This window comes from Saccopteryx leptura, chromosome 1 (assembly GCF_036850995.1).
Source record: "Saccopteryx leptura isolate mSacLep1 chromosome 1, mSacLep1_pri_phased_curated, whole genome shotgun sequence".
In the NCBI taxonomy this organism is placed as follows: domain Eukaryota; kingdom Metazoa; phylum Chordata; class Mammalia; order Chiroptera; family Emballonuridae; genus Saccopteryx; species Saccopteryx leptura.
In genome coordinates, this window is record NC_089503.1 from 19,875,460 (window position 1) to 19,901,354 (window position 25,895).

General features: G+C 55.3%; 1 protein-coding gene across 1 annotated transcript in view; it reads left to right on the forward strand.

The window, feature by feature from the left end:
• The first annotated feature begins 1,714 nt into the window (after positions 1-1,714).
• Positions 1,715-25,895, forward strand: part of ALX4 (ALX homeobox 4) — a 44,877-nt gene continuing 20,696 nt past the window's right edge. The window contains exon 1 of the mRNA XM_066362943.1: positions 1,715-2,202. Coding sequence (XP_066219040.1) covers positions 1,770-2,202 — 433 coding nt within the window. The 5' untranslated portion in view covers positions 1,715-1,769. The remainder of the gene's footprint in view (positions 2,203-25,895) is intronic.

Sequence of the window (25,895 nt, forward strand, 5' to 3'; positions counted from 1 at the left end):
CATGGATTCTCCCTGCAGTTTGTCAAAGCATTTCTCTAACTGGTCTCCTTCAAATCCAGTCATTCCACCGTCAGAAACCCGTTTCATCTGCTCTTCGCATTTTCCCTGTCTGAAATGTCTTCCCAGGTCCTTGAAGGGACTAGCTTCAGCGTGAATTCTAAGGTGGGCATTGCTACTTCCTTAGAGCTGCATGACCTGTCCTGGTGACTTCATCTCTGTGAGCCTCTGTTTACTCACGGGAAAATTGAAACCCCCAATCTCCACCACTCACCGTTGTCCTGAGGCACAGTCGATGATTCGCTGTTCAAAAGGGGCTCGATGCCCAGTAAAAGTTTTTCTTTCTTCCTCGCTGTGGCAGGTCCCAGGGTCCTGAAGTGTGCGTCTGTCCGTGAGGGAAACCACAACCCATCAAAGCAGAGATTACTGACTGCCTCCCCACCCACCCCACCCCACCCCCACCTGAGCAGTGACTGCCTCCCCACCCACCCCACCCCCCACCTGAGCAGTGACTGCCTCCCCACCCACCCCACCCCCCACCTGAGCAGTGACTGCCTCCCCACCCCACCCCACCCCCCACCTGAGCAGTGAGCAGGTGACAGAGCAGCGCTCTCCAGCCGGCCAGAAACTCCCGTGGGCTGGACGCAGACCTGAAGTGTGCGGGTCTCTGTCCCGGAGGAGGCAGCGCTCTGAAGCCTCTGAAGCCTGGCCCTGCCGAGGTTCCTCCTGTGGTTGAGTGAACACAGGCCCCTTCTCACCCCTACCCGGAGCCCTTACAGGGGCGGGAAATGGTTATCCAGACACGAAAGTGGCCATGCACAGGAAGGCTGTGGCATATGTGTTAATTTCATGGAAGATCCGAGAATAGGGAAGAGGGGTTGGAAACAGAAGGAAAAGGCACCAGTGGGGAGGCTGGCAGCTGCGCAGCCAAATTCACGCGGAAGTGTGCAAACGACTCCCTGCATCCGGAGGCTAGCGACCCATCTGACTCCGAGTGTCAAAATCTGTTAGGTTTTGGGGTTTTTTTTGTAATATGTCACTAAAGTTTTGCATGCCCCCCCCCCAGGCCAAAGCTGGGACCAGATAAATTTCAACCTAGCCTCCGGAGCCCTACGGGTCCTGACACCTCCCCAGCCGCTTAGAATCGGAAGAGCCTTTGGGCGCCTCGGGCTAGAATCCCCAAGATTCTACCCTGGGAGAAGAAAGAAAGGGCAGGGGCAGTCCGGGAGAGTAGGGAGAGAGGAAGAGGGTGAGAAGAAGGGGAGAAGGAAGGAGAGATTCTGGGGTGGGGGGATTTACTCCTTCTCTATTCCCCACTCTCCCACCTCTCTCACCTCTTCAAAACCTTAAGAGAGTTTGGGAGATCTGGTCAACTTTCCGAAACATCTGAATCTTTTTACAGCCCTCTGTTCTTCCTTGGGCCAGCTGTGGGGAGGGAGGAGGGAGAGGAGAGAGAGAGAGAGAGAGAGAGAGAGAGAGAGAGAGAGAGAAGAGACAGAGAGGGAGAGAGAGAGGGAGAGGGAGGGAGAGGGAGAGGGAGAGGGGGAGGGGGAGAGGGAGAGAGAGAGAGAGAGAGAGAGAGAGAGAGAGAGAGAGAGAGAGAGAGAGAGAGAGAGAGAGAGCGCTGCGGAGGGTGGAGGGAGAGGAGCAAGCGGGCCGGCGCGGAGCGCACAGCCACCGCCTCCTCGCTTCTCCAAACTCCCGGCCAAGGCGCGCGGTGGCGTCCTCGCGCTCTCGCTCGCGCCCCCGCCCGTCGCCGGCGCAAGCTAGGCATGAATGCTGAGGCTTGCGTGTCTTACAGCGAGTCGCCGGCTGCTGCCATGGACGCCTACTTCAGCCCGGTGTCGCAGAGTCGGGAGGGCTCGTCACCTTTTAGGGCATACCCCGGCGGCGATAAGTTCGGCACAACCTTCCTGTCCGCCGCCACCAAAGGGCAGGGATTCGGGGACGCCAAGAGCCGGGCTCGCTACAGCGCGGGGCAGCAGGATCTGGCGGCACCGCTGGAGAGTGGCGCCGGGGCGCGAGGCTCCTTCAACAAGTTCCAGCCCCAGCCACCGGCCCCGCAGCCGCCGCAGCCGCAGCCGCCGGCGCAGCAGCCGCACCTCTACATGCAGCGAGGCGCCTGCAAGACGCCCCCGGACGGCAGCCTCAAGCTCCCGGAAGGCAGCGGCGGCCACAACTCGGCCTTGCAGGTCCCCTGCTACGGTGAGTGCACGTGCGGGTCCCTCGGGGCAGGGGGCCCCAGGGCCCGTGGCTTCAACGACGTCGAAACCCGGTAGGCTTGCGGGGGGCAGAGTTGGGTTGAGGAGGTGCGCGGCCGAGCAGTCGGCGACCCCCGGTCGGGAATTGGGGATCGACTGCTCCGAAGGGACCCAGGGACCCAGGGACCCGTCTGGCCCTTTGTATCTACCCCGTCACTGCCAAGGAGCATTTGAGCTTTTAAACTCGACTTGGAGTTTGTTTCACCGCTTCTTGGCCGTTTCCCCAACCCCTCGCTTTGCGCTGCCCGAGGGCCGGCTTTGCAGCGGCGGCTGTTTCGCACCGGCTCCCGGCGTGCGCGGCGGAAAACAGTGGCGGCGCAGCGCTCGGGCGCGGGGCTCGGGCGCGGGGCTCGGGCGCGGGGCTCTGGGCTGCCGGGGCCTCGCTTCCCACCGGCTATGGGGCTCCACCGGCGACGCCACAGGTGGGAGCGTTACAGGTGCGGAGCCCGCCTGGGAGCGCAGTCGTCGGAGCGCACCCGGGAGGCCGTGGAACAGGGGCGACACACGGATGCGGGTCCGGAGACGCCCTAGGGCCACCGAAGAACCGAGCCCTGTGGCCCCCAGCGCGGCTCGATGCTGGGAGGCTGGTCGGCCAGAGTTCCCGAGCGATTCTCTCTTGGCCGGCCCTAGAGGCTCGGTGGCCTCGAAACAATGGTTTAGGGCCCATTCCTCAAGGAGATAGGAAGCCGAAGATTTCGAGTGGCCTCAGTGCGGAAGGAAGAGAGACATTTCTTCCTCCTGGTTTGGGCCCACAGGGAACCCGAGGCCTAAATGACCTCCAGGCCCCCTTGAACGCAGACCTGGGCCCCCGGGAGCTCAGTGGTCATAGTGGAAGAGAGAACCTCTCAAGGGCATCCTGAGGCCAGAGCAGCCTGGGAACCTGGGCCTTCTCTGCCCCAGAATGGGGACTGGTGAGCCCTAGGCTGGTAGCAGGGACCTGGAGAAGGCAGGGAGAACCTTCCCCGGAGGAGGAGGAGCCCTAGGTGCACAGCTTCTCCCTGAGGCCTCCCGGCCTGGCCCTGGAGACAAGCTGGTGCTAACAGGGCAATGGCTGTGGCTGGCCTGATCCAGGCCAGATGGAACGGCACCAGGCCTGGGGACAAAAATGGGACATGGTGGCTGGAGGCCTTGGCGGCTGGAATAACCTTAGGAGAACAGCCCATGGCAAGCATTTTTGTACACTCAAACTGGGTCTCCCTTGGGCTCAGAATTAGTTCATTAGGTGGTTGTGAACACACACAAACATTCACACAATCATATGCCTGTGTACACTCACAACTACACACACACACACACACACACACACACACACACACACACACCTCTTCCTCATGAGCCAACGTGGTCACAGATGAAGCACACTCACTCATGTGGCCTTGCACATAGTCACACACTCCCAAACCCACAGGACAGGACTGAGAGCAGATTTAGAAAGACCCAGGGGCCTTTCCCCACTCCCTCCACCTTCCTGTTGGAATGCGATCAGGCACTCAGATCACAGACGCTCACAGCTCCTCACAGGTGCTCCTTCCACACTCCGGCGCCCTCAAACCTGTCCAGATGCTCTGGCCTGCCTCCTGGCCTCACCCAGGCCCCCCTTCACCCATGTCAGCTGGGACTGTTAGGTGAGAGCGAGCCACAAACTGGGGGACCCAGGGAGGCACACTGTGCAAAGCCAGGGGACTCGTATGTTTCCTCTCCCCCTGTGCTGGATTTTCCTGTGTTAACAAAATTCACCAGTGAGGCTTCTGAGGAGGCTGAGACATGTACTAGGCAAGGTGAGGTCCCAAGTTGCTTCCACCCTCTTGTTTGGAAGAGGCCTTCAGGTCCAGAGGGAAAGGGGAAAGGGCTGTACCTCTTTGAGCATCCTCTCTGTACTCTACTGGGCCCTCACATGCCAGCTTGGCTCTTCCTCTCCTTGCATTAGCCATTGATTGGGACAACCCACAGTGTGACCTGCGAGCAAGGCACAGTAAGAGCCCATTGGGTGGTAAACGTCCCCCCACGGACAGAGCAGGGATCTAGCCTACCCTCTTCAAGGTTTCCATCTCTGTGCTGGTAAGAGTCTCTGAGAACCCAATTCTGAGGACAGGACAGGCGCCTGCCCCCGCTGTGGGAGAGTTGGGACAGAAAGCAGCCTGGAATCACTGACAGACCTCCACTCCCTGACTGCCCGAGATGGGAGCACTACTCTGGGCAAAGCCACAAACAACCAACAGCCCTGTTTATTCTTCTCCTTCTCTCAGCAGCAGAATTTCCCTGCCTAGGGGGACATTTCTGGTCCTGTATTAAAGAGAGTAGGCACATTAGGTACAAGACGAGGAACCCAGGCACCAAGAGGTGAGGCTCAGACCTTTACAGAGGCGGCTGGGAGAAGGGCCTCTGGAGTTAGCTCTCTAGACTGCCAGCAAGCAGGGAAACTGAGGCATGTGTTAACAAATTGTTCTAGCCCAGGCTTGTCAGAGTGTGCATTGCAAAAGGAGAAATGGGGTTCAAGGAAAAAGCCTTGGGATGTTCCCAGGAGCTTGGGGAAAGGGAGGAAGTGGGGGCAGACAGGCCATGGTGCAGGGCTGGGCCAGGCCTTGGCTGACCACGGTTCTGACCTCAGGTAGCTTCAATTTCGAAACCTCCATCGCAGTTCTGTTGGTCTCGGGCAGTAGCCAGTTCTCAAGCTGCGGAACTACGCAGAGCTGGGGGCAAGGCCCCGAAGTTTCCTTCCGGACCTCAGTCCTGAGAATCACTGCCCTGCGTTCAAGGGGCCCTCTGCCAGTGAGATGCGGGCCTGGGGTGGGGGCGCGCCGGGACCACGCCGGGGAGCGTGCCGTTGTCTCGGTCTTCGCCAGCCAGATTTTCTCCAAGTTGCCAAAAGTGGAGGTGAGAAATACTCCCAGGCTTCAATCGTCTCTACCCTTAACTGGACCTCCGTTCCCGGATCAGTACTAACAGGGAGGCGAGCAAGATCAGTCGGCAGTTCCCTCCGGAGCAGACAGACACCTTCGCGTTTTCAGGAAAGAGCCCCACCGGGCTGCGATCCAGACCTGGCCAGGTTTCGGATCTGCACTTTGGCCTTCCGAAGTCCCTGCCCATCCTTGGCTCGGTGTTGACCTCGTGGGCCCTACGACACACGCCTGGTTGGAGACCCCAACATTTCTCAGCAGCACGAAGAGTCTCCTTGCCGCGGGGATTGGGGCTCAGGTTCAAGCACCTCGTCTCCAAAACCTAAGTTGACTCCCCCTGTCGCCCCAGGCGCGCCTGGCCTCGGCCGTGGGCCCCGGGACGCTTCGGGGGAGCAGCCCTGCTTTCTCTCTTTCGCTTTCGATTCGGTGCACGCAGGTTTTCGTTGCTAGCGGATTGCTACCTTCCCCGCCAACCGCCCGAAGGCAGCGCTCTCAGCGCAGGGGTCTGGAGAGCAGCGGCCCGGCTGGAGATCCCTGGGGCGCCACTGAGGGGCCGGTCCTGATTTGTCGAATCAGACGCAATGTTTGAATGCTAGGGATATTTATTTTCTTGCACTGACACAATCACACACCACAAAGTGTGTCAACTCTGCCCTGTTCGGGTCATATTCGAATTTAGTCAGAGAAGCAGCGTGGGTTTTTGAATGGGAGTCCCAGAAAACATCAAGAAAGAGAGATGCGGGCAGAAGTAGTACGTCTGTGGGTGATTGTGGGGTGACGGAAGGGAAAGTCGAGCCTGGGAGCTGTGACCTCGCCGACACTCCTCCCAGAAAATTTTTGGAGGAGAGAGATCTGAAGGAAGATGCTTTTAATTTTTTACTTTGTTAATTTCTATAGCGGCTAGTATTCTCCAACAATCAGGCCTAAATCCACATGTTCTTAAATAGAGAAACAAAAGGCCTGGATTAAAGGGCCAGTTATTATTTTAAATCAATCGATTTAAACAAAGTTTTCTTTCTTATAAATAATTTATATCCAGTGAAGTTCACGTAGCCAGGAGGAAAACTTAGTGACGTTATGTATGTGGTAGAACCACCGCCTGGATCAGAAATACCCCCTTTGTGTGTCTTAGACGTACACGAAAACTTTGGGGGGAAATTATTTTTTTTGTATGTTGTTCTACACGAAAACTTTGGGGGTGGAAATGTTTTTGTAAGTTCTAAGAAAATTGCAGAAGAGACCTCAGTGAGCTGGGGACCACGCCTTGTGCCAGACAGTGGTGTTGTCTTGAGCGGTTCCGACTCCCAAAGCGAGGTTACTCCCGGCTGAGGCAGAAACTTTTCCGCGGCCACCCACCACCCCGGAGTCGCTGAAGCCCTGAGCCGAGCTCGCTGCAAAACGGAGCCTTGGTAGGAAAATAAGTTAAAATACCATACACGAAATTCAGCCAAAGTCCCCGGGGACTTTCGTTTTTGGAAAGGGGCTGGGCGCACTTTTCCCGGGAGGGACCTTTATCTTGGCCTCAGCCCGTTTTTCTCTACGCACGGCTTTGTTTGGGTGACAAATTGGAATATGAAATGGAAATACAGCGATGTTTGCAGCAACCGGGGTAGAGGGGAGGTTGGAGTCCCGCGTGTCTGTCTGGGGTTCAGGCTGCTCCGCGGATCCCTGGACCAGAGTATGGGAAGCAGCAAGCAGGGCCGAAGGGGAGAGCTGCCCACGCAGCCCCAACCCGCCTCCCCGCACCGCGGGCTTTCAGACGGGGAACCCGAGGCCAAGCTTGAGCGTCCTGCTTATCCCTGCAGGAAAAGAGGAATTGTTGGGGGGGGGGGGTAAGCTAGGGAGAGAATTCTTCACACTGGAGCTTCAGTGTCCACAACTCGGCCCCCAAGGACTTTGACCCAGGCACTGTTCTGAGACGGTGAGAGAGCCCAGTCATAGTGTGGACCCACCTGTGAGTCGCCACTTGGCCACGTGTTCCCCGAAACTGTGGGGTTCCCCAGGAATCCAAGACAGTGAGCCCTCCCCCACTCCAAATGGCGACACCCCCCAGCAAACATATTCAGAGCGATGGCCCCTGTGTGTCTTGTTCAGGGCCCGTGGGTGCCCGGCTCCATTGCTGGTTTGTCCTGGGCCTCCTTCCACACAGGGCCCTCTCTCGGAATGAGGAGGCACCTCCTTCTCGCCGCCTAGTCACAGGCTCGTGCCTCTCAGAGGTCAGTCATCGATGCCCCCCCAACGTCCCTCTAGAGGTAACGCCGGTGCCTTCTCCTCTCACCTACAGGTGTACAAGTGAGCGACACCCCCACCTCCGGGCAAGATGCTCCTTCCTCAGCCAGTACAGGGCTGGGGGTGCGGGGTGGCCTGGGGGCAGCAAAGACCAGCTTGTCTAGGAGCTGGTATCCCCACTTCTCTACTCCATCCCCCCGACTGCCCGCACCCAGGAGGAGAGGGAGTAGTGAACAGCGCGTTGAAACCCAGGGCGGCGGCAGCGGGAGGGCTAAGGAGGCGCAGAGAAGAGAACGGCTGGGAGTGGGTGGCGATGCGGGGCAGCCACGGGTTCCAATTCTGGCTCCAGAAGCAGCTCCGCGGGTTTTGGACTTTTAGGCAAACAGCGTTACTGGGAGATACTGGCCCGGAGTGGAGAGGGGGGTGAAAGAGGCGCCACAACCTTTCCAGTACCTGTCTTTCCCTGAGGCCGCGCCGCGTGGCCTGGGGGCCGCGAGGTCGGGGCGCCGCTGCGCGGTGGAGGGAGGGAGGAAGCCGGCGCGCGCTCCATCGGGTTCTGAAAGCAGCTGGCTTTGGAGCGGCTTCTCCTCCCAAACCGGAGGCCGTAGATTGTGGACAATGATGCCAAGCACCTCGCCTGTGGACTGCCCGAGACCCAGGTCGGGGCAAATCAGCTGGTTCTCCACGCCCTCCGCCGGCCCTGATGGAGAAGACTGAGAGGCTGTGGACGGTTTTGTGCGTCCGCGACGCTCATGTCTAGCTAGGCACACGGGCAGGGAGGACGCACAGTCTTGGTGTAGACGGAAGGCGGATCTCCACCTTCAGTTTCGCGGCCTTGGGAAAGTCCGATCTCCTTCCCCTCCTCTCCTCTCCGAATTGTAGCTCTGTGAAATGTTGACAATCGGACCATTTTCAAAGACCTTCTAGGGCTTTCTGGACCCACGGTTGTGGCATTTCCCTGCCTTCCTCACCCTTGTATACATTTTTGTCCAGGAGCAATGGAACACGGCAGACAGGAAAGGCTTCCCTGGAAGCAGAAACGGGGCCTGAGGGTCCCCTAGGATGTACTAAACGGCACAGGGACAAAGTGGGCAGTGGTCCTGCAGGGCTTGGGTTGAATGCAGGTTCTAGGCTCCAGGCCGGGACTTAAATGTGGAGAGGGGCAAGCTAGCAGGTATCCTTTGGGTATCTTCAGTCACAGTGACCGGGCTCAAGTCCAGGCTGTGGAGTTCCTGGCCCCTCAGGCCGCTCCTGTCCTGTTTACACTCACCTTCCCCTGTCTCTGCCTGTTCTGAGCACCTAAGTGCCAGCCCTTGTTCCAGGAGAGCAAATTGAGCGCCTGCCTGCTATCCTATAGCTTGCCTCCTTCCAGGAGTATATGTTTGGGCACAATCAGTGTTTACTGGCTGGAAGGAGGAATGAAGAATTGATGACTCATTCAGAGTGTGGCTTGAACATGGTTAGGGCCACCTGTGAGCATATCCCAGTACCTTTGTCGTGACTGGAGGGCTGGGATTTGTATGAGCATGTCCACGGCGTGAACATGGGTGGGTGGGTCTGTGTTCTGCTGTCCTAGTGTGCTTCAGGGTCCGGGTGTACTAATCTGTATGCGCTGCTGTGTGACAGAGGGTGCGACTCCCCAGCACTTGCGTCTGTGTCCCCCGTGTACGTGAGCCACACGTGCACCTGTGTACAACGCTAGGGAAACGGTGACTCAGCGCCTGTGCATCACAGCCTGTGGCCTTCCCTGCCACAGCCTCCGGGAGGCTGACTCATCGAGTGGCAGGAAAAGTCTCTCTGTGGCCCATGGGGGTGGCACCCAGCCGCCAGCATCTTCCTGAGGCCTTCACAGGGTCTACCCAGCCCACCCACACTGCAGCGAGACCTCCCCTAAACCCTTAGCTCTTGACTGTACCCTCTGTCTTGTGTGGCTCACTGTGTAGAGAGACCACCCTCTGCACCATCTTTATGCAGGTTGCAGATCCCATTCCACAGATGAGCAAACTGAGGCACAGAGACATGGGGCCCCTGTAGACAGGTTTGGGGGAAGGGAGCAGCCACTGGTGGGGGTGGGGGTGGAGGAGGAGGAGGAGGGGGAGGAGGAGGAGGAGGAGCAGGAGGAGGAGGAGGAGCAGGAGGAGGAGGAGGAGCAGGAGGAGGAGCAGGAGGAGGAGGAGCAGGAGGAAGAGCAGGAGCAGGAGGAGGAGGAGGAGGAATGGACTTGGGGAATATCTGTTCATGCTCACCCACCCTCTCCCTTCATTGCCACCCCTCCTGTGTGTCACACACTCTCTCTAAGCAGCAAGCAGAGTAGCTGCTTGCAGTCTCCCCCACCTTCAGAAATAAGGCACCCCCACCGTAAACTTCTGGGGATTGTAGTGGCAGCTGGAGAGATCCGTGGAGTTCCTGTGGGGTTTCAGGGACTCCTCCTGCATGTGACCGGGCAGGGCTGGGACTCCGCCAGGCGCCCCGGGCCAGGTTTCTTTCCTAAGTGGTGGAAACCACGGGGGTTCGTGCCTGAGAGGGTTAACTGAAGCTCGGGGCTGCCCTCCTCCTCTCTCAGTTGACCAGGTGCCAGGCCCGGAGGCCTTGGTGGCGTCCAGGAGCCCTGGTACTGCCCGCCTACACACAATGGGTCATGGTGTCAGCTTGGGTGTCCCACCCAGTGTTGGAAGAGACACCAGACGTCTGCTGGCCCAGATGTCCTGTTTCACAGAAGAGGGGACTGAAATGCCTGATTCCATGGACTTGTTGCTCACCAAACTGTGCCTGTCACAGTGCCAGGCCTTGTGGGGGATTCTGAGAAGTGCTGGACACAGCCCCTGCCTTTGGGTCTGGCGGGGCGGGGTGGGGGGGGAGACAGACTAGTAACTTGGTGCATCCAGTGCGTCGTGCACGGGGCGACGCTAGAACGGGGGCAGCCCTCACCCAGGCTCCGCAGAGAAGGGCAGCTGGGCGCGCCCGGGGGTGGGCACTGGCAGGAAGGGCTGTCCCTGGGCTTGGAGATCCTTAGAAGCCCTGCTCCCAAGTGGGCATAACCTTGCCCAGTAAGGGGAGGTCCCGGAGAAGTTGAGGGAGCTTGGGAGTTGCTACAGAGACACTGGATCTTCTCTGGTAGCTGAACAGCCCCGGCCGCTTCTCTCCTTTCCCCCTCCCCGCCAGAGATCAAGAGATCTGAGTTCAAGTCCAGACTTTTCCAGGGAAATAGCTATGTGCCTTTGGAACAACCCCCTTATTTCTCTGGTTCCACTCATTTTTTTTCATTTGCAGAATGGAGCTGTTTGTCCCTGTCTTCTGAGGGAAGGGAGTGAGGAGGTGTGGCGGCTGAGGGCTAGTGTGCCTGCAGGTACAGCCTGCAAGGTCAGGTTCTCTGCGGAGGACTAGGGGCCTCACCGCCTCTCCTTATCTACCCTTTGAAGGGGATGGGCTATTTCAAATAATGGTGGTGTAGGGGGCTTCTGATCAAGTTTCAGAGTGGGGATGGAGACTGCAGGGCCCTCCCGGCTACAGGAACCTCCCCGCTGTCCAGGGGTCTCTCTGGCCCTGTCTGAGGCCCCACCACTCAGCCACATGCGTTCACATCTGGCTCACACCCCAGCACTGAGCTGGGACAGCTCCACGGCCCCCACCTTCAAGGAGGGCGCTGGCTGTTGGGCGGAGAAAAGAAGCATGCCTCCAGTTCTGCTGCACAGGACCCCTTCTGGGGCCTCGGTCTCTCATCTGTAAAACTCTTGCATGGGACTAGTTGATTTCTGAGGCCCAGGGGTTCTGTGTGATCCCAGGCCTGGGATCAAGACACCTAGAGAGGCAGATGGGTCCCCCAGGACCCTCAGGAGACCCCTGGGCCCCACCACTCTGCCCCATCCCTTGCACTGAGAGCTAGGTCATGTGGGAGGGAAATGGTTGGTCCACCCACCAGAAGGGAACAGTGGTGTGCCTTGCCTGGCTCTGGGCCTCGGTTTTCCCGCGTGCAGGACAGGGACGGCAATGAAGTGAGACCAGTGCGATGAGAGGCAAGAGGGGGTTAGAGCTGGCAGGGCACCTTGGTGGTGCAGGTGACACCAGGTGAGAGCCCACATTTACTGAGCGCTCCTGCCCAGGCAGCCGGCCACATGCCACGTGCTTCCTGTGTGTGATTTCGCTGAACCCCAATCACTGCCCCATGAGACAGGACCTATTATCATTCCTGTTCCATGGATGAAACTTGACTCGTCGCGGATGAGTCACTTGGCCTAGGTGGGACCACCAGGAAGGGAGAAGGCAAGTTCTGGATGGCCAAGGACTCTGAGAACCTAAAAGGCATCCTTTCAAAGGATGATCCTTAGTAGCCTTGAGGTCACCCTGATCCCATCTCAGAGGATAGGGGATTGAGAGACTGGGTTTTGTAAACGTGGCCCCCACAGAGGTCTGCCCGTCTCCACACCCGGGGACGCAGTGGGCGGGGAGGGGGTCAGGGGTGGGCTTGGTGCCCTGTAGGTTAGAGTTCTGGACCTGACTCTCTGACCTGGACACAGCGTCTTCACCCGGACAGGGGTCCTGCTGAGCTGGGCGAGAACGGGGCTGCCTGGCATGGCGTAGATGTCTCAGAGCTGTTATGAGGGGTCACTCTTTTGAATTTCCTGAGGCCCCAGGAACATGCCAGAACCTCTGGTCAGGGCAGGGTGAAGCTAAGGAGTGCGTGAGGGCCAAAGCCGTGGGGAAACACCTTCCTCCTCCTAGGAAGGATGAGTGACCAAAGGAGGCTTTTGTCTGTTTTGTTTCAAACTGTTTTCTCAGAGCCTGGAGCAGGACTTGGTGTACATAGTAGGTGCTCAATAAATGTTTGTTGACGAACGGCTGACTGAATGACATGGGATGTGAATATGCTAGGAATTCTAAAAATCCTCCTCTCCTCTCTTCCTTTCTCCTGCCTTTGAATCAAAACCTGGGGTGAGAACCAGACTTCTAGTTCTCCTGTACCCTGGTGGGAAATAATTTCCTGTGGGGTGTGGGGTGTGGGAGCAGGGAGGGCCTCTCAGACTCTAACAGTTGGAGGAGCACCCCTTTTCTTCACTGTCCCCTCTTTGCTGTCACCTCAAAGACCACAGGCCAAGGCCCCAGCCGCTGCACCCCCAGAGCTGGCTCTAGTCACATGGGCAGTCTCCTCCCTTCCTGACGCCTCTCCTCAGGTCTCCCCCCTTCCCTGCAGTGAGGTCTAGGTCTCTCCTGCCTGCAGCGCTACCCCCAGCCCCGCCTTGCGTGCCCCCACTCTGGGCCCCCTGTTCCTCCCCGCTGCCTGCCCAGCAAGGCCACCTTGAGCTGCTGATGTCTTTCCCCGGGTGCCCCATCTACTCAGCCCGCCCTTGGGAGTCTGAGATTCCCTCACATGGATGCAGCACTCTGATCTGGCCAAAATGCTGTCCTGAGCTCACAGCCCAGACAAGATGAAGCATGCAGACCTGAGCCTGAGATGTAGCCAGCACTCCAGGGTGGCCATGGTGACAGGGAGCAGGCTGGGGGGGGGGGGTGGACAGAGAGCTTGAGGGCACCATGGTGGAAGGGCTCCCTCCTCCCTCCTTAGAGGGAGAGCTGGCAGTAAACAAAGCGTGGTGAGAAGTGCCGGGCCAAAGGCATTTCCTCCCATCCCATCATGTTTTTCCTCTTGCGTCTGGTCCGTTCGTATATCTTCCTTGGAGAAAAGTGTATTCAAGTTCTTTGCCCATTTTTGGATTGGGTTGTTTTGTTGTGGTTGTTGTTGGTACTGACGTGTAGTTCTTTATCTAGTCTGGATATTAATCGCTCATCAGATGTATGATTTGCAAACATTTTCTCTCATTCTGTTTTTTAACCCCCGAGATAGTGTCCTTCTGAGGCACAGCAGTTTTTAAGTTTGACGAAATCCAAGGTATTCGTTTTTCTTTTGTTCCTGTGCTTTCAGAATTACATCCAAGAAACCGCCGCTAACCCCGGTGTCATGAAGAATTTCCCCTCGGTTTTCTAGGTGTACCTCTAAAGTTTCGGCCTTTGATCCACTTCGAGTCCATTTTTGTCTATGGTGTAAGATAAGGGTCCAACCTCATTCTTTTGCATATGGATATTTCGTTTTCCCAGACACGTTTGTTGAAAAGACTGCCCTTTTTCCATCGAACAGTCTTGGCATCTTTGTCCAAAATCAACTGGCCATATAGTTGAGAGTTTATTTCTAGGCTCTATTCTATCTCGTTGGTCTATCTGTCCCCTGCATGCCTTTTCAGGTCAAGTCCAGAGCCCCAAAATATGAGGAAACTTGTAAGTCATCCTGTCGCCTCCATGCCAGTGAGTGACAGGTCAGAGAGTGCCAGCTTGGGGACACACATTTGTTTTCAGGAACCAGGGCTGGTAAGAAGGGGTGGAGGACAGAGCCACAGGCCTCTGGCTCGGTCCCCGGCCTTTTAGGAGCCTCTGTGCTCATCTGTTGACCCATCTGCAAGAACATGGCTCTGGAGGGAATTCTCATGTGCTCTTAGGGCTTATATACCTGACAGGCCCACTTGGGACCCATTTGGGACCACTCCCTTAGGTAAGATGACCCCAGAGGCCCCTCCCTGCGGAGATGGAGGAGCCTTCAGAGGGAAGGCCACTGTCTACCCTCCACTGGCTCTGTAATGATACCACTGTCCCCCCTCACCTGTGGAGGATACACTCCTGGACCACCAGTGGATGCCTGAAACTGCCCATGTCACCAAACTCTATATAGACTATATTTTGTCCTATACATACCTACCTCTGATTATAAATTAGCCACAGTAAGAGATGAACAACAATAATAAAATAGAACAATAATAACAATATACTGTAATAAAAGTTCTGTGAATGGCTTTGGAACCGTAATTAAGTAAAATAAGGATTATGGTGCAAATTTCGTCACACTGCCCAGACAGTACACAATTTAAAACTTATGAATTATTTCTGGAATTTTCCATTAACTATTTTTGGACGGCTGTTGAGCACGGGCAACTGAAAGTGTGGAAAGAGGAACCGTGGAGAAAGGGGGTTGGTGATTAAACGAGGGCTGCTTGAGCCTGGTCACCCAGCCGGGGGCCCTAATGCAGTGCAGGCACAATTTCTAATATTCTTACCATCTAGTAGAAACTTCATTCTCTCCACGGTCAGGCTCAAGGGCTGCCTAAAACTTCGTATGCCGTGGGTTTGGGGAGGCTGGTGTAACCAGGGCCTGGAAACCTATTTCAGCCTGTATGTTAGGCTGAGTGCACCAGGGAAAACTGGTTGAACTTTTTTTTCTTAGTTTCCTTATCTGTAAAGTGGGGATAAGAGTAGTATCTACCGGCTCTGGCCGGTTGGCTCAGCGGTAGAGCGTCGGCCTGGCGTGCGGGAAACCTGGGTTCAATTCCCGGCCAGGGCACATAGGAGAAGCGCCCATTTGCTTCTCCACCGCCTCCCGCAGCCAAGGCTCCATTGGAGCAAAGATGGCCCGGGCGCTGGGGATGGCTCCTTGGCCTCTGCCCCAGGTGCTAGAGTGGCTCTGGTCATGGCAGAGCGATGCCCCAGAGGGGCAGAGCATCGCCCCCTGGTGGGCAGAGCGTCGCCCCCTGGTGGGCGTGCTGGGTGGATCCCGGTCGGGCGCATGCGGGAGTCTGTCTCTCCCCATTTCCAGCTTCAGAAAAATACAAAAAAAAAAAAGAGTAGTATCTACCTTTTAGAAATATTGTGAGGATTAAATAAGGTCACCTGGGCCAGGAGCTCAGAGCAGTTCCTGCAACAGAGCAGAAGGGCTCAGGAAATGTTAGCTGTGATCGTTGACGGGACCGTGCCGGACCCCTGACTCTGTCAGGCTGGTCAGAACCTTTGAAGTTATCGTTGACTCCAATCTGTAAAATTGGAAAATTGTTACTGAATCTGCACTTTGTGGTTAACAGAATCTTTTCCAATCTGGATGACTGATGAGAGGCATGAGGCTGGCCCCCTGCCTGGCAGGAGCACAGGAGGGACCCAGGACAGGGAGGGCACCCCCAGACCCCTTGGATCCTACAGCCCACGTCTCCCCAGGCTGCGGCACCTGGTGCCCGGGCATTGGGAGCGGGGCGTGGCTTTCTCCCTTCCCCGTCAGAATGTCTATGCCCTCTGCACCTCTGGGCCCACACTTCAGACCAGGAGGTCCCCCTGGGCGGGGCTTGTGTGGTGTCCATCTCTGCAGGGGCACAGGGCTGGGCACAGAGAATGCCAGGGAGGTTCTGTACCCACTCCGGGCCCCAGCTCGCCCCTCTGGGATTAGGGAGCATCAGTTCAGTGTCGCTGATGGGCCAGGCCTGGGCTGGGATCTTTCACTCGAACCTCTTGGGAGGTTTTCAGCACCCCCGGTTTACAGATGAAGGTGAGGCCCAGCAAGGCCCTCTGTCCCTGCAGTGAACTGAGCTGAGATCTCCTGAAGCCCAAGGACCTTTTCCACTCCATTCTTCCGCCCTTGGGGCTAACGCCCGCTGCCGGGGTGGCCTCACGCCCGTGTGCCCAACAGACGTGACCAAGCGCATGAGACAGCTCTGTGAACTCTGAGTGGAGCGCTCCCGGGAGGGATTTTCCGTGCACTGCACCCTGTCTCCCCGCCCAGCCGCTGACGTGATCACCCCGGATCCTGACCGCCCGGCCCCATTTCCCTCATGCTTCCGGGGCATCCTCAGAACCACAGCCCGGGGCAGGGCCCGTGGGTGGGAGCAGCCTCGCAGACAGGAAGGAGGAGCCACAGCCCTCCCTAAACCCCTGCTCCCTGACAGCACGTGACATGGCCTCCTGGTGAGCTCAGCATCAGGGTCCGGACCCGGGCGGAGGGGCCCACCCTGGAGAAACACTGCGTGAGCGAGGCAGGGGGACAGCCAGGGCCGGCTCCTCCACGGAGCCCCCCGCCGGCCGGCCGTGCGTCCCCGGCGCGCCCCACGGGACTCAGCTCCACAGAGAAGGCTCCACGGAAGCCGCTTTTGTGCTGCACACAGTGCATCCTCACGCCTCTCTGCGGAGTGAGGTTTTCTCCATAGCAGGTCCACACCGTCAACTTTAAAGCAGAGACTTACTTGGGTATTTTTCAGTCCAGATGACCAGAAGTCAATAAAAGAACCACCAACATGTTCATTAAAAATACTGGAATAGTGAATATTATTTCCACTTATTACTTTATTACACATGATGGGCAAAACACGTGAGTCCTGCCCACTCCAAACCCCGCCCATTTAGATGGAAATTCTCACAGCTTGGATATACCGGTAATAATGTTTTCGAAATGTAAAAATTTTCAACTCTTTGCTGGTTACCAAGGCGAACGTTTTGTTTGTTTTTTAAAAAAACAGAGGTCCAGTAATCTTATCCATCCTCACCAAACCTCAGAGAACCTGAACTGGCTGCTGTGCAGTTCATTCAGCCATTATTTCCCCTTCTTGTCCAAGGGGAGAAAAATCTTGTATTTCTCAGCTTGTAAGTGATTCTAAAATGAACTCATGGAGAAAGAAAATACTTGATTTTAGGTAAAGAAGCGAATACCTTCTAGGCTGATTGGGGGGGGGGGGGGGTTCTTCAGCAGGACTGAGACATACAGTGACTTAACAAGATTCATTCAATGCAGCAGGTGTCTGTTAGGCGCCAGGCGTGGGTGACAGCGTGGTGAGACACTGGCCCCGTGCGTGACGAGGCTCCAGTCTGATGGCGGAGGCCGCCATAAATCCACTTTTGCAAGGCTTGGTGATAAGAGATTTAATTATGCAGGGCCTTATTCGGGCCTATGCAGCAGTGCTTGGTAGGCAGTCCCCAGGGAGGAGGTGGTGCTAGGTGGGGTCCTGGAAGAGGCCCGGGGCTTCACTAGGCAGAAAGGATCCGACGTGGCCTTGAGATGCTGAGGTCAGTTTCTGGATGACCGTGGCAGCAGTGGTACTTTTCCGACTCTGTCGCCTCCCACCCCCAGGCAAATTGCAGGTGGCGTGATGGGTGGAGGCACCGGATACTCCACAGAGAAAATCCTTCTTGAGCACTTGCGTGTGCGTGGCATGTGCCCACATGAGAACGTCATCCGGATGCCGCAAGGGTTTGTGAGTCGTTCACAACTGACCGGAACGCTGTCAGCAGGTCGGGGAGCTGCCCTGTGCCCGACGCAGGGATAGAAATGACAACGTTCCTTTCATGGTCATGCCTTCAAGTTGTGACTTCCGTTTGGTTAGAAGGGTATTTATGTAAGGGTCTTTCTTTAAAAGAAATTAGAAGTCTTAATATATATATAACAAAATTAAATTAACATCTGATTTTTTTACAATGGTGTCAAGTGTTTCACCCATTTACAGGCCTTATCACAGAGATGTGAAAGGGGCCCTGGTTGGAAGAGGACCCGGGGGCTACTCTGGACAGAGGTTTGTGACTATCTGGTGGCCAGCTGGGGCGGATGGAGGAGACCTGAGCTGCAGGGAGGGCACCTGGGGCAGGCAGGGAAGCGGATGAGGCGTCTACAGGTTGGGTGGTTCTGCTTAGCTCTCACAGCTGCTCCAGCCTGACTTGCCCCCGAAGAAGAACTGGATTAATACATCCCGGCCAGTTCCCAGGGACAGAGGGCACGCTCTGTGTCAGGTGCGGATGTGCCTTCCTGCGCTCTGCCTCATTCAGACCTCACGGCCACTCTGGGATGTGAATACTATCAGCCTTGCATTACAGAGGAGAACATCGAGGCCCACAGGGAACCGAGTCACTTTGCCAAGGATACCCGCAGCAGCAGAGCCACGGGCTGGCTTGGGAGTGGGAGCCTCTTCCATAATCTCCTTTTGTCACCCCCCCCCACATTGTTTTGATGGAAAAACTGGCATTTCCTCATCCTATTTAAAGTGCGGGCAAAACACAGCTTGAATAGACCCCTCCCATCAGGTCACTGCCCCAAAGCCTCTCCTCTCTCTAGAGAGCTAGAGCTGCCCCTGAAAACAGCCCTCGGCCAGGCTGGCGCAGGCGCCTCTGTCCGCCACCCTGCACCACAATCGCCGCCTCCTTCGTGCACACGGGCCTCTGAAGGAGGGGGCCACGCTCTCTTGGGCTTTGTGTTCCCACCACTTGGAACTTTGCTCAGCAAGCACGTAGCGGGTCTTCCGAAGTGTTGCTGGATGAAGGAACGAACAAACGAAGAATGAATGCAGCAAATAAGCAGCAGAATCAGGAGTCAAACCCAAGCCTGACCTACTTCAGAGATGTCTCATTCGTTTCATTTCACCTAGAACAGGACTTAGGCTTCTCTACAGTGCCTGCCGTGGGTCTGAAAGTGCTATTACAGAGTCTCCGGGGAGGAGGGGTGTCTGGGGAGCCAGGATTTTCCTCCTGTTACAGAGATACGGGGGCCCAGCGGAATCAGGTGGGAGATGTTTAGAGATGTGCCAGGGGCCACATGGTTTGGTGGAGGCAGACAGGAGCAATGGGCGGACAGACCAGGGCTGATTTTAACTGGGAGACACAATCCTGGCAGGCGTGTGAGCTCTGGGGCTCCCTGTCTCCTGCCGGTAAGGTGCAGGGTGGCGTGGGGTGGCGCCTGAGCTTGGGGCTCATTGTTGGGGTGAAAGGAGAGTGTGGAAGCTCCCCAGCCTCTCAGAGAGTGGACCCCGCCCGGGTCAGCCCCCTTCCCTTGCAGGGTGCCCGGGTCTGCTGCAGCCACAGGAGGTAGAGCATGGGGTGAGACCGGGGCTGTCTGCAAGGTGGGGGCTGGGAAACTTCCCGGGTCCCTGAGGAGAGCAGCCAACAGGGGAGTTAGAGTCCCTTTCGGCTGAGGTCAAGCAGCCATCGCCCCGGAACCTCTCAGGAAGTGATATTCAAGTGTTGGACATAAATGGGGCTTGTCATGGTGACCCTAAAGCTCAGTTTAGTCCTCTGAGATGGAAGTGATCACTGCAGCTCAATCGTGTCCCCTGGGGATGAGACGGAGCCTGCCTGTGCCCCCACCGAGGGCCCGTCTGTGTAGGAGAGACCACGCAGCCCTGGCCTGAGAGGCCACAGGGGCTGCACTGGGCTTGTCGCTGGACCACTGGGGTTCAGTCCCAGCTCTGCCCACTTCTAGCTACGTGATTTCGAGCAAGCTATTGAGCTTCTCTGGACCTCAGTTTCTGACTCTGTACAACGGGTAACAGCACTGACCTCCTGGGTGTCTGGGGACGCTCAGATGCAGTAGTGGATGGCTCAGCACCGCGCGCTCAGGCACAAGGGATTGTGCTATTGTCGTTTTTATTGTCACTAGCCCTGGCGGGAGGTCCCTAAGGCTGCTCACATGGCAATCTATGACCAGCTCGCCCCGGAGAGTTGGGACTGTCCTGTTTTACCAAATGGAACATGTCCTGCCCAGACCTCTTTGGTTTTCAGTGCTCGGCTCAAGCCCGCGCCCTGGCTGAAGCCTCTCCTGACCTTTCCCAGCACGGGCTGCTCCTCCTGGTGGCCCTGCTGTGCCCAGATGCCCTTGCCCATCCGGCCTCACGACACTTGACTGCACAGTTACTTGTCTGTCCCCTCCATGGGGAGGCTCTGGGGAGGTGCTCAGCCAATGAACAAACAGGTGACCCTAGGAATGGACAGGTGCAAACCAAGACCCAGCCTGTGGGAGAGGAAGGATTCAGGAGCCGGGGGGCGGAGGGGGCCTAGACCGGATGCTGTAGGCCATGAGGACTGAAGCAGGACGAAGGTCCTTAGGGACACTGGCTAGTGGACTTTCTTTTCCCTTTTTCTGCCCCAATTTTATTTTATTGTGGTAAAATACACATAACAGATTTTTACCACCTTAACCATTTCTAAGTGTGCAGTTCAGCAGTAGTATACATATAATATTAATTATGGTGTGCAACATCACTGCCGTCCATGTCCATAGTGCTTTTTGTGTGAAACTGAAGCTCTGTACTCATTAAACCACAAAGTCGTCGTCCCCGCCCCCAAGCCCCTGGCAAGCACCACGCTACTTCCTGTCTCTGAGAACTTGACTTATCTAGGTATCTGCTAAGAGCAGAGTCTTCGAGCCTTGCAGTAACTGTCTTTTTGTGACTGGCTTATTTCACTCAGCATGATGTCCTCAAGTTTTTTTTGTTTGTTTGGTTTTGTTTTTTTACAGGGTCAGAGAGAGGGATAGACAGGGACAGACAGACAGAAATGGAGAGATGAGAAGCACCAATCATTAGTTTCTCGTTGCGCATTGCGACACCTTACTTGTTCATTGATTGCTTTCTCATATGTGCCTTGACAGCGGGCCTTCAGCAGACCGAGTGATCCCTTGCTTAAGCCAGCGACCTTGGGTCTAAGCTGGTGAGCTTTGCTCAAACCAAATGAGCCTGCGCTCAAGCTGGTGACCTTGGGGTCTCGAACCTGGGTCCTCAGCATTCCAGTCCTACGCTCTATCCACTGCGCCACCACCTGGTCAGGCGATGTCCTCAAGTTTCAACCACATATCAGACTTTCCTTCCTTTTAAGACTAATATACGCCTTTATATTGTGTACACCACAGTTTGCTAATCCATTTGCCCGCTGATGGGCACTTGGGTGGCTCCTGTGTTTTAGCAATTGTAGGAGGCCTTTCTTTCTAACCACTTTTTTCCCCCTTTTTTGATAGAAGGAAACCTCACTCATTTACTCTAACTGTAGGAAAACTGACATTATAACAGGCTCAAAAATATACTTTCTTTTCCCACTAGGTTCCAACAGTAGCTTGACCTCAGCTAACAAAATACTGCCTCCTCCAGGCCTTAGAGGAGCTGTTGGAGGAACCAGGTGCTCTAACTGAGCCACCAGACGCTTCTGGGAAACTGAAGGTTTCCAAAGGGGGCGGGGAGGCTGGTCCTAGAGTTGGCATCTACCCTGGGACTTAATTACAGAATCACAAGCGGCCCGGTGGGCGGTTGCTAACTACACTCCAGTCTGGGCCCTGTTTCAATTATTACAAATAGGGGTACAGACCTGGGGTTTCTGGATAGAGTGTTTTTCCCTCCAATTATCCACATATTTCTTTAAAAAAAATTTTTATATTAATCTAATCTCTGACTTTAAGAAAAGATGTGAGTACAGAGAATTCCCAGATGCCCTTTACGCCAGTTTGCCAAACGTTAATATTTCATGGTATTCGCGGTATCAGTCTTCCTTGCATTTTTTCCTCTATGCATATATTGTATTTATAATTGATAATATGTATAAATATTATCATAACATAAACTAACATATACATATTATTTCTTTCTGAATTGTTAAGAGAAAGTTGCAGACATAGGCCTCTTTACCTCTAAATACTTCAGTATTTCGTGGAAAATGTAAGAAACCCAGGACACAGTGTCAGGGAGAAAACGAGGAAGAACTCGTGGGTGTTAGCTGGGGGCTGTCGGAGAGCCTGCACAGGCCTGAGAAAGGGCTCTGGCCCACAGAGGAGGTCCCAGGTGTGCAGTGAAGTTCTAACAGGGCCGGCATGGATGGCGGGATGCGATGGGGTCCAGGGAGAGGCACCTGGGAGGAGCCACTCTCCTGTGACTCCCCATCTTTCCCCTTCCTCCTTGACTCTGTCTCCTGGCTGCCTTGCCCCGGTCCCACACAGGGTGACCACCCCAGGAAGGTCCAGATGAAGAGCCCCAGGTTTGGGGTTCAAACCCTCGCTCTGCCTTTTCCCCATCATAGGCTCTTAGACAAGTCATGTACTCCCCCTGGCCTCTGCTTCCGGGGCTGTAGAATGGGGATACTTTACGTGGTTGTTAGAAAGAGCCAGTAGCTGTGACCGGTGGCCTGACAGATGTCCCCGTGCTGCCTAAAGCATGAAGCGCAATGCCTGGTGTTTAAGGAGAGCTCGGGGCTCAGTCCTTTTCCTTCCTGGGCCCCGGGAAGCTTCCTCCCCCCTCCGGACCGGAGAAAGACCCCCAGCCGCTGTGTGGGAAGAACAGAGACTCTGTCTGCAGGCCTCCCTGGGCTGACTCTTCCTTGGGAAGACCCACAGAGGAGCTGGCATCAAATCTGCCCGCCACATGGGAAGCTAACCAGCAGAACAGGAGGGGCGGGGCGCGGGGGGCGGGGGGCGGGGGGCGGCGTTTGTTTCAATCGGCTCATTTGCAAGTAGCTGCAGGGTCAGGACTCCCTGGCTCTCCACGAGGGAGCAACTCTGAGGAGTCAAGGGAGCTCGGGTCATGGCGCTACTTGCTCAGTGCTGGTGAAATTCGATGCATCCCTTGTCTTGAAGCCTCAGTTTCCCTACCTGTAAAATGAGGATGCTCAGACCACCACGTGGAAATTTTGAGGGGATCAAAATGAATCAAGAACGTGAAAACCCTCAGAACCAGAAGAGGAAAGAGCTCCGTGGGGAAGGGCAGTCACCCGTCACTCAACTCTGTGTCCCTTGTAGTGTTAGGACAACAGCAGACACATAGTAGGACTGAATAACTACTTGCCTGGCAAACCCTCCCAGGTAGGGCCTGGGTTTTTCAACCAAACTTCTAGAAACTCCATCTGAGACTGGGGCCCTGAGGCACCACCACCTTTGCCCAGAGGAACTTTATTGGGACTGCAGTGCCTCCTGGTGGCCAGCATGAGCAACTGCAGCCTTAATTCTGGCAACTGGGAGTGTGGCCCTACATACAACCCTCCGTCAGGGGCCAGGGAACCCACGCTGGGATAAGCAGAGCATCCTGAGACCCAGTGACTGTTCGCAGTCCTGGCTTCCTGCAGAGACCGTGTCCTCTCCATAGCTCTTCCCTCCCCGGCAGGGATTTGGACAATTCTGATTGAACTGAGGAAACAGAAAAGCCAAGAGTTTTGTCCATGATCCCAGAAGCTGCCGGGCCACCTTGAGTCTTCATGCCCTGCCCTGCAGCTGGTTTCCGAGTCCCCTCATTTCTCAAGATCTACCCTCCCGCCCCCTGGCTGCAGCCACCACTCACTAGCAGTGAGTGCCGAGGGCCCAAGGCCTGGGTCTCTTTCCTGTGGTGCCCTGTTACCCACAGCAGGGGGAACAGAGCCGCCCCGGTGCTGCCAGAGGCCGGGGCCCAGGCCCTGGCTCCAGACCCAGCGGTGTGGCGCGGCAGGGAGGCCCTGCCCTGAACCGCTCACGGTCTAGTGGGGAGCAGCCCCATCGCCCAGCACTCGAGAGAGGACATTCAGTGTTTCAGATATAAGCCCAGCTGAAGAGTCAGGTATGGAGAAGGGGTCACCTTGGAAGCCCAAGAGAAGTAATTCACAAAAGAAGAAAATCAACAAATAAAAGCTTTAACTTCACTGATACTTTCAAAAATGTATAAATTCAAACAAAATTTTGCTTTTACCCAGTACACTAGCAAGGATTTAAAACCACTACGACTGGCACTGGCCCGGAAGCAGGCGGTGTGCTGCCGGTCGCTGAGGAAACTGGCGTGTCTCTAGAAGACAGTTTGGCCGTGTTTATCGGAGGTCTTAGGTGTGTTTGTGATATACTCAGTATTTCTAGTTCTTGAAGCTTCTTTTAAGATAATCACCATGAACATACTGAGGAATTTAACTATGAGGATGTTCTTCACAGATTTGTTATGATTTCAAAAAATCAGAAGCCCATGTGCCCAATAGCAGAGGATTGATTAGATAAGATCGGGTTTGTCTATGTCAGCGGTTCTCAACCTGTGGATCACGACCCCAGCGGGGTCGCCTAAAGCCATTGGAAAATACATAATGCATATCAGGTATTTACATTCCGAATCATAACTGTAGCAAAATTACAGTTATGAAGTAGCCACCAAAATTATTTTTTGGTTTGGCGTCACCACAACATGAGGAACTGTATTGCAGGGTCACGGCATTAGAAAGGTTGAGAACCACTGGTCTATGTGGTGAAATACTACGCAGCCATAAGAACGACGTGGTGTAAGAATATAGAACAACATGGAAAGACGTACAGTATAGTCCTTGGTTAAAAAAAACTGTTTGCTTTGTTTTTTTTTTTTAAAGAAGCAGGGAGAGAGAGAGAGACGGGAACACTGATCTGTTCCTGTATGTGCCCTGACCAGGGATCAAACTGGCAACCTCTGCACTTTGGGACAATGCTCCCTATCCAGCCAGGGCTTAAAAAAAGACTTTCAAAAACTCTGGTCTGTTCCTGGCTCTGTTGGTTGGGCATTGTCCTGATACGCCAGGGTTGCAGGGTTTGATCCCTGGTCGGGCACAGACAAGAATCAACCAGTAAATGCATAAATCAGTGGAACAACACATCAGTGTTTCTCTCTGTGTGTCTCTCTCTTCTCTCTCTCCCTCTCCTCCCTCTTCTCTCTCTCTCTCTCTCAAGTCAGTTTAAGAAATTAAAAACAAAAAATATGGTCCGTGTGGGTGTTACATTTGTCTTTGTTTGTCTTGTCTTGATTTAAAAAAAAAAATATCATGTAGATCATAGACGAGTGTGTGTAATGAGAAAAAGAAACGACAAAAGTTAGAGAATGAGGCCCTAGCCGGTTGGCTCAGCGGTAGAGCGTCGGCCTGGCATGCGGGGGACCCGGGTTTGATTCCCGGCCAGGGCACATAGGAGAAGCGCCCATTTGCTTCTCCACCCCCACCCCCTCCTTCCTCTCTGTCTCTCTCTTCTCCTCCCGCAGCCAAGGCTCCATTGGAGCAAAGATGGTCCGGGCGCTGGGGATGGCTCCTTGGCCTCTGCCCCAGGCGCTAGAGTGGCTCTGGTCACGGCAGAGCGACGCCCAGAGGGGCAGAGCATCGCCCCCTGGTGGGCAAAGCTTCGCCCCTGGTGGGTGTGCCGGGTGGATCCCGGTCGGGTGCATGCGGGAGTCTGTCTGACTGTCTCTGGAGTCTGTCTGACTGTCTCTCCCCGTTTCCAGCTTCAGAAAAATACAAAAAAAAAAAAAATTAGAGAATGACATCCAGGTGATAGTGATGAGCCGGATGGGGGAGGGGCAGAGGACATGGCAGTTAGAAGGACGGGTGCGGCAGAAGTGGGGAATCGGGGAAGCGGAGTCCCTGGCACAGCACGTTCAGCAGGTGGAAGCAGGTCTGTGGCTGGAAGCAGGGTGTGTGTGGGGGGCGGGGGCGATGAAGCCTGTGAGGCAGGCGGGCTCTGTCCTGCTGGGGAATCCTGAATGCCAGGGTAAGCCTGATTTGTAGGGTTGGCAGATTTCACAAAAAACTAACAACAAAACCAGGATGCCCAGTTAAATTTGAATTTCAAATAAACAGCAATTTTTAGTCTATTTCCCATGCACACTTTCAGACCTACTAAACATGATTTGTTGTTTCCCTGAAGTTCTAATTTAACTGAGCGCCCTGGGTTGGGTGTGGCAATCCCAGCGAGGGCTCAGGGAGCCAGGAACAGCCTTTCGAGAGGGTCAGGATGTGAACAGATGTGTGCATTTTAGACCCTCTCTGACGGTTTGAGGGGAGGGAGCCTGAAGGCATAAAAAGACATTAGAAGGTCTGAACTTGAGCTTGAGTTCTGGGAAACCCCAGTATCCAAGAGGCGTCAGAGTCATGGGGGGCAGTTTGTGAGAACAGGGACCGATGCCCACCACAAAAGGGGACTTGCTTGAAGCTCCCTCCCCTTCCTCAACCCTATTCC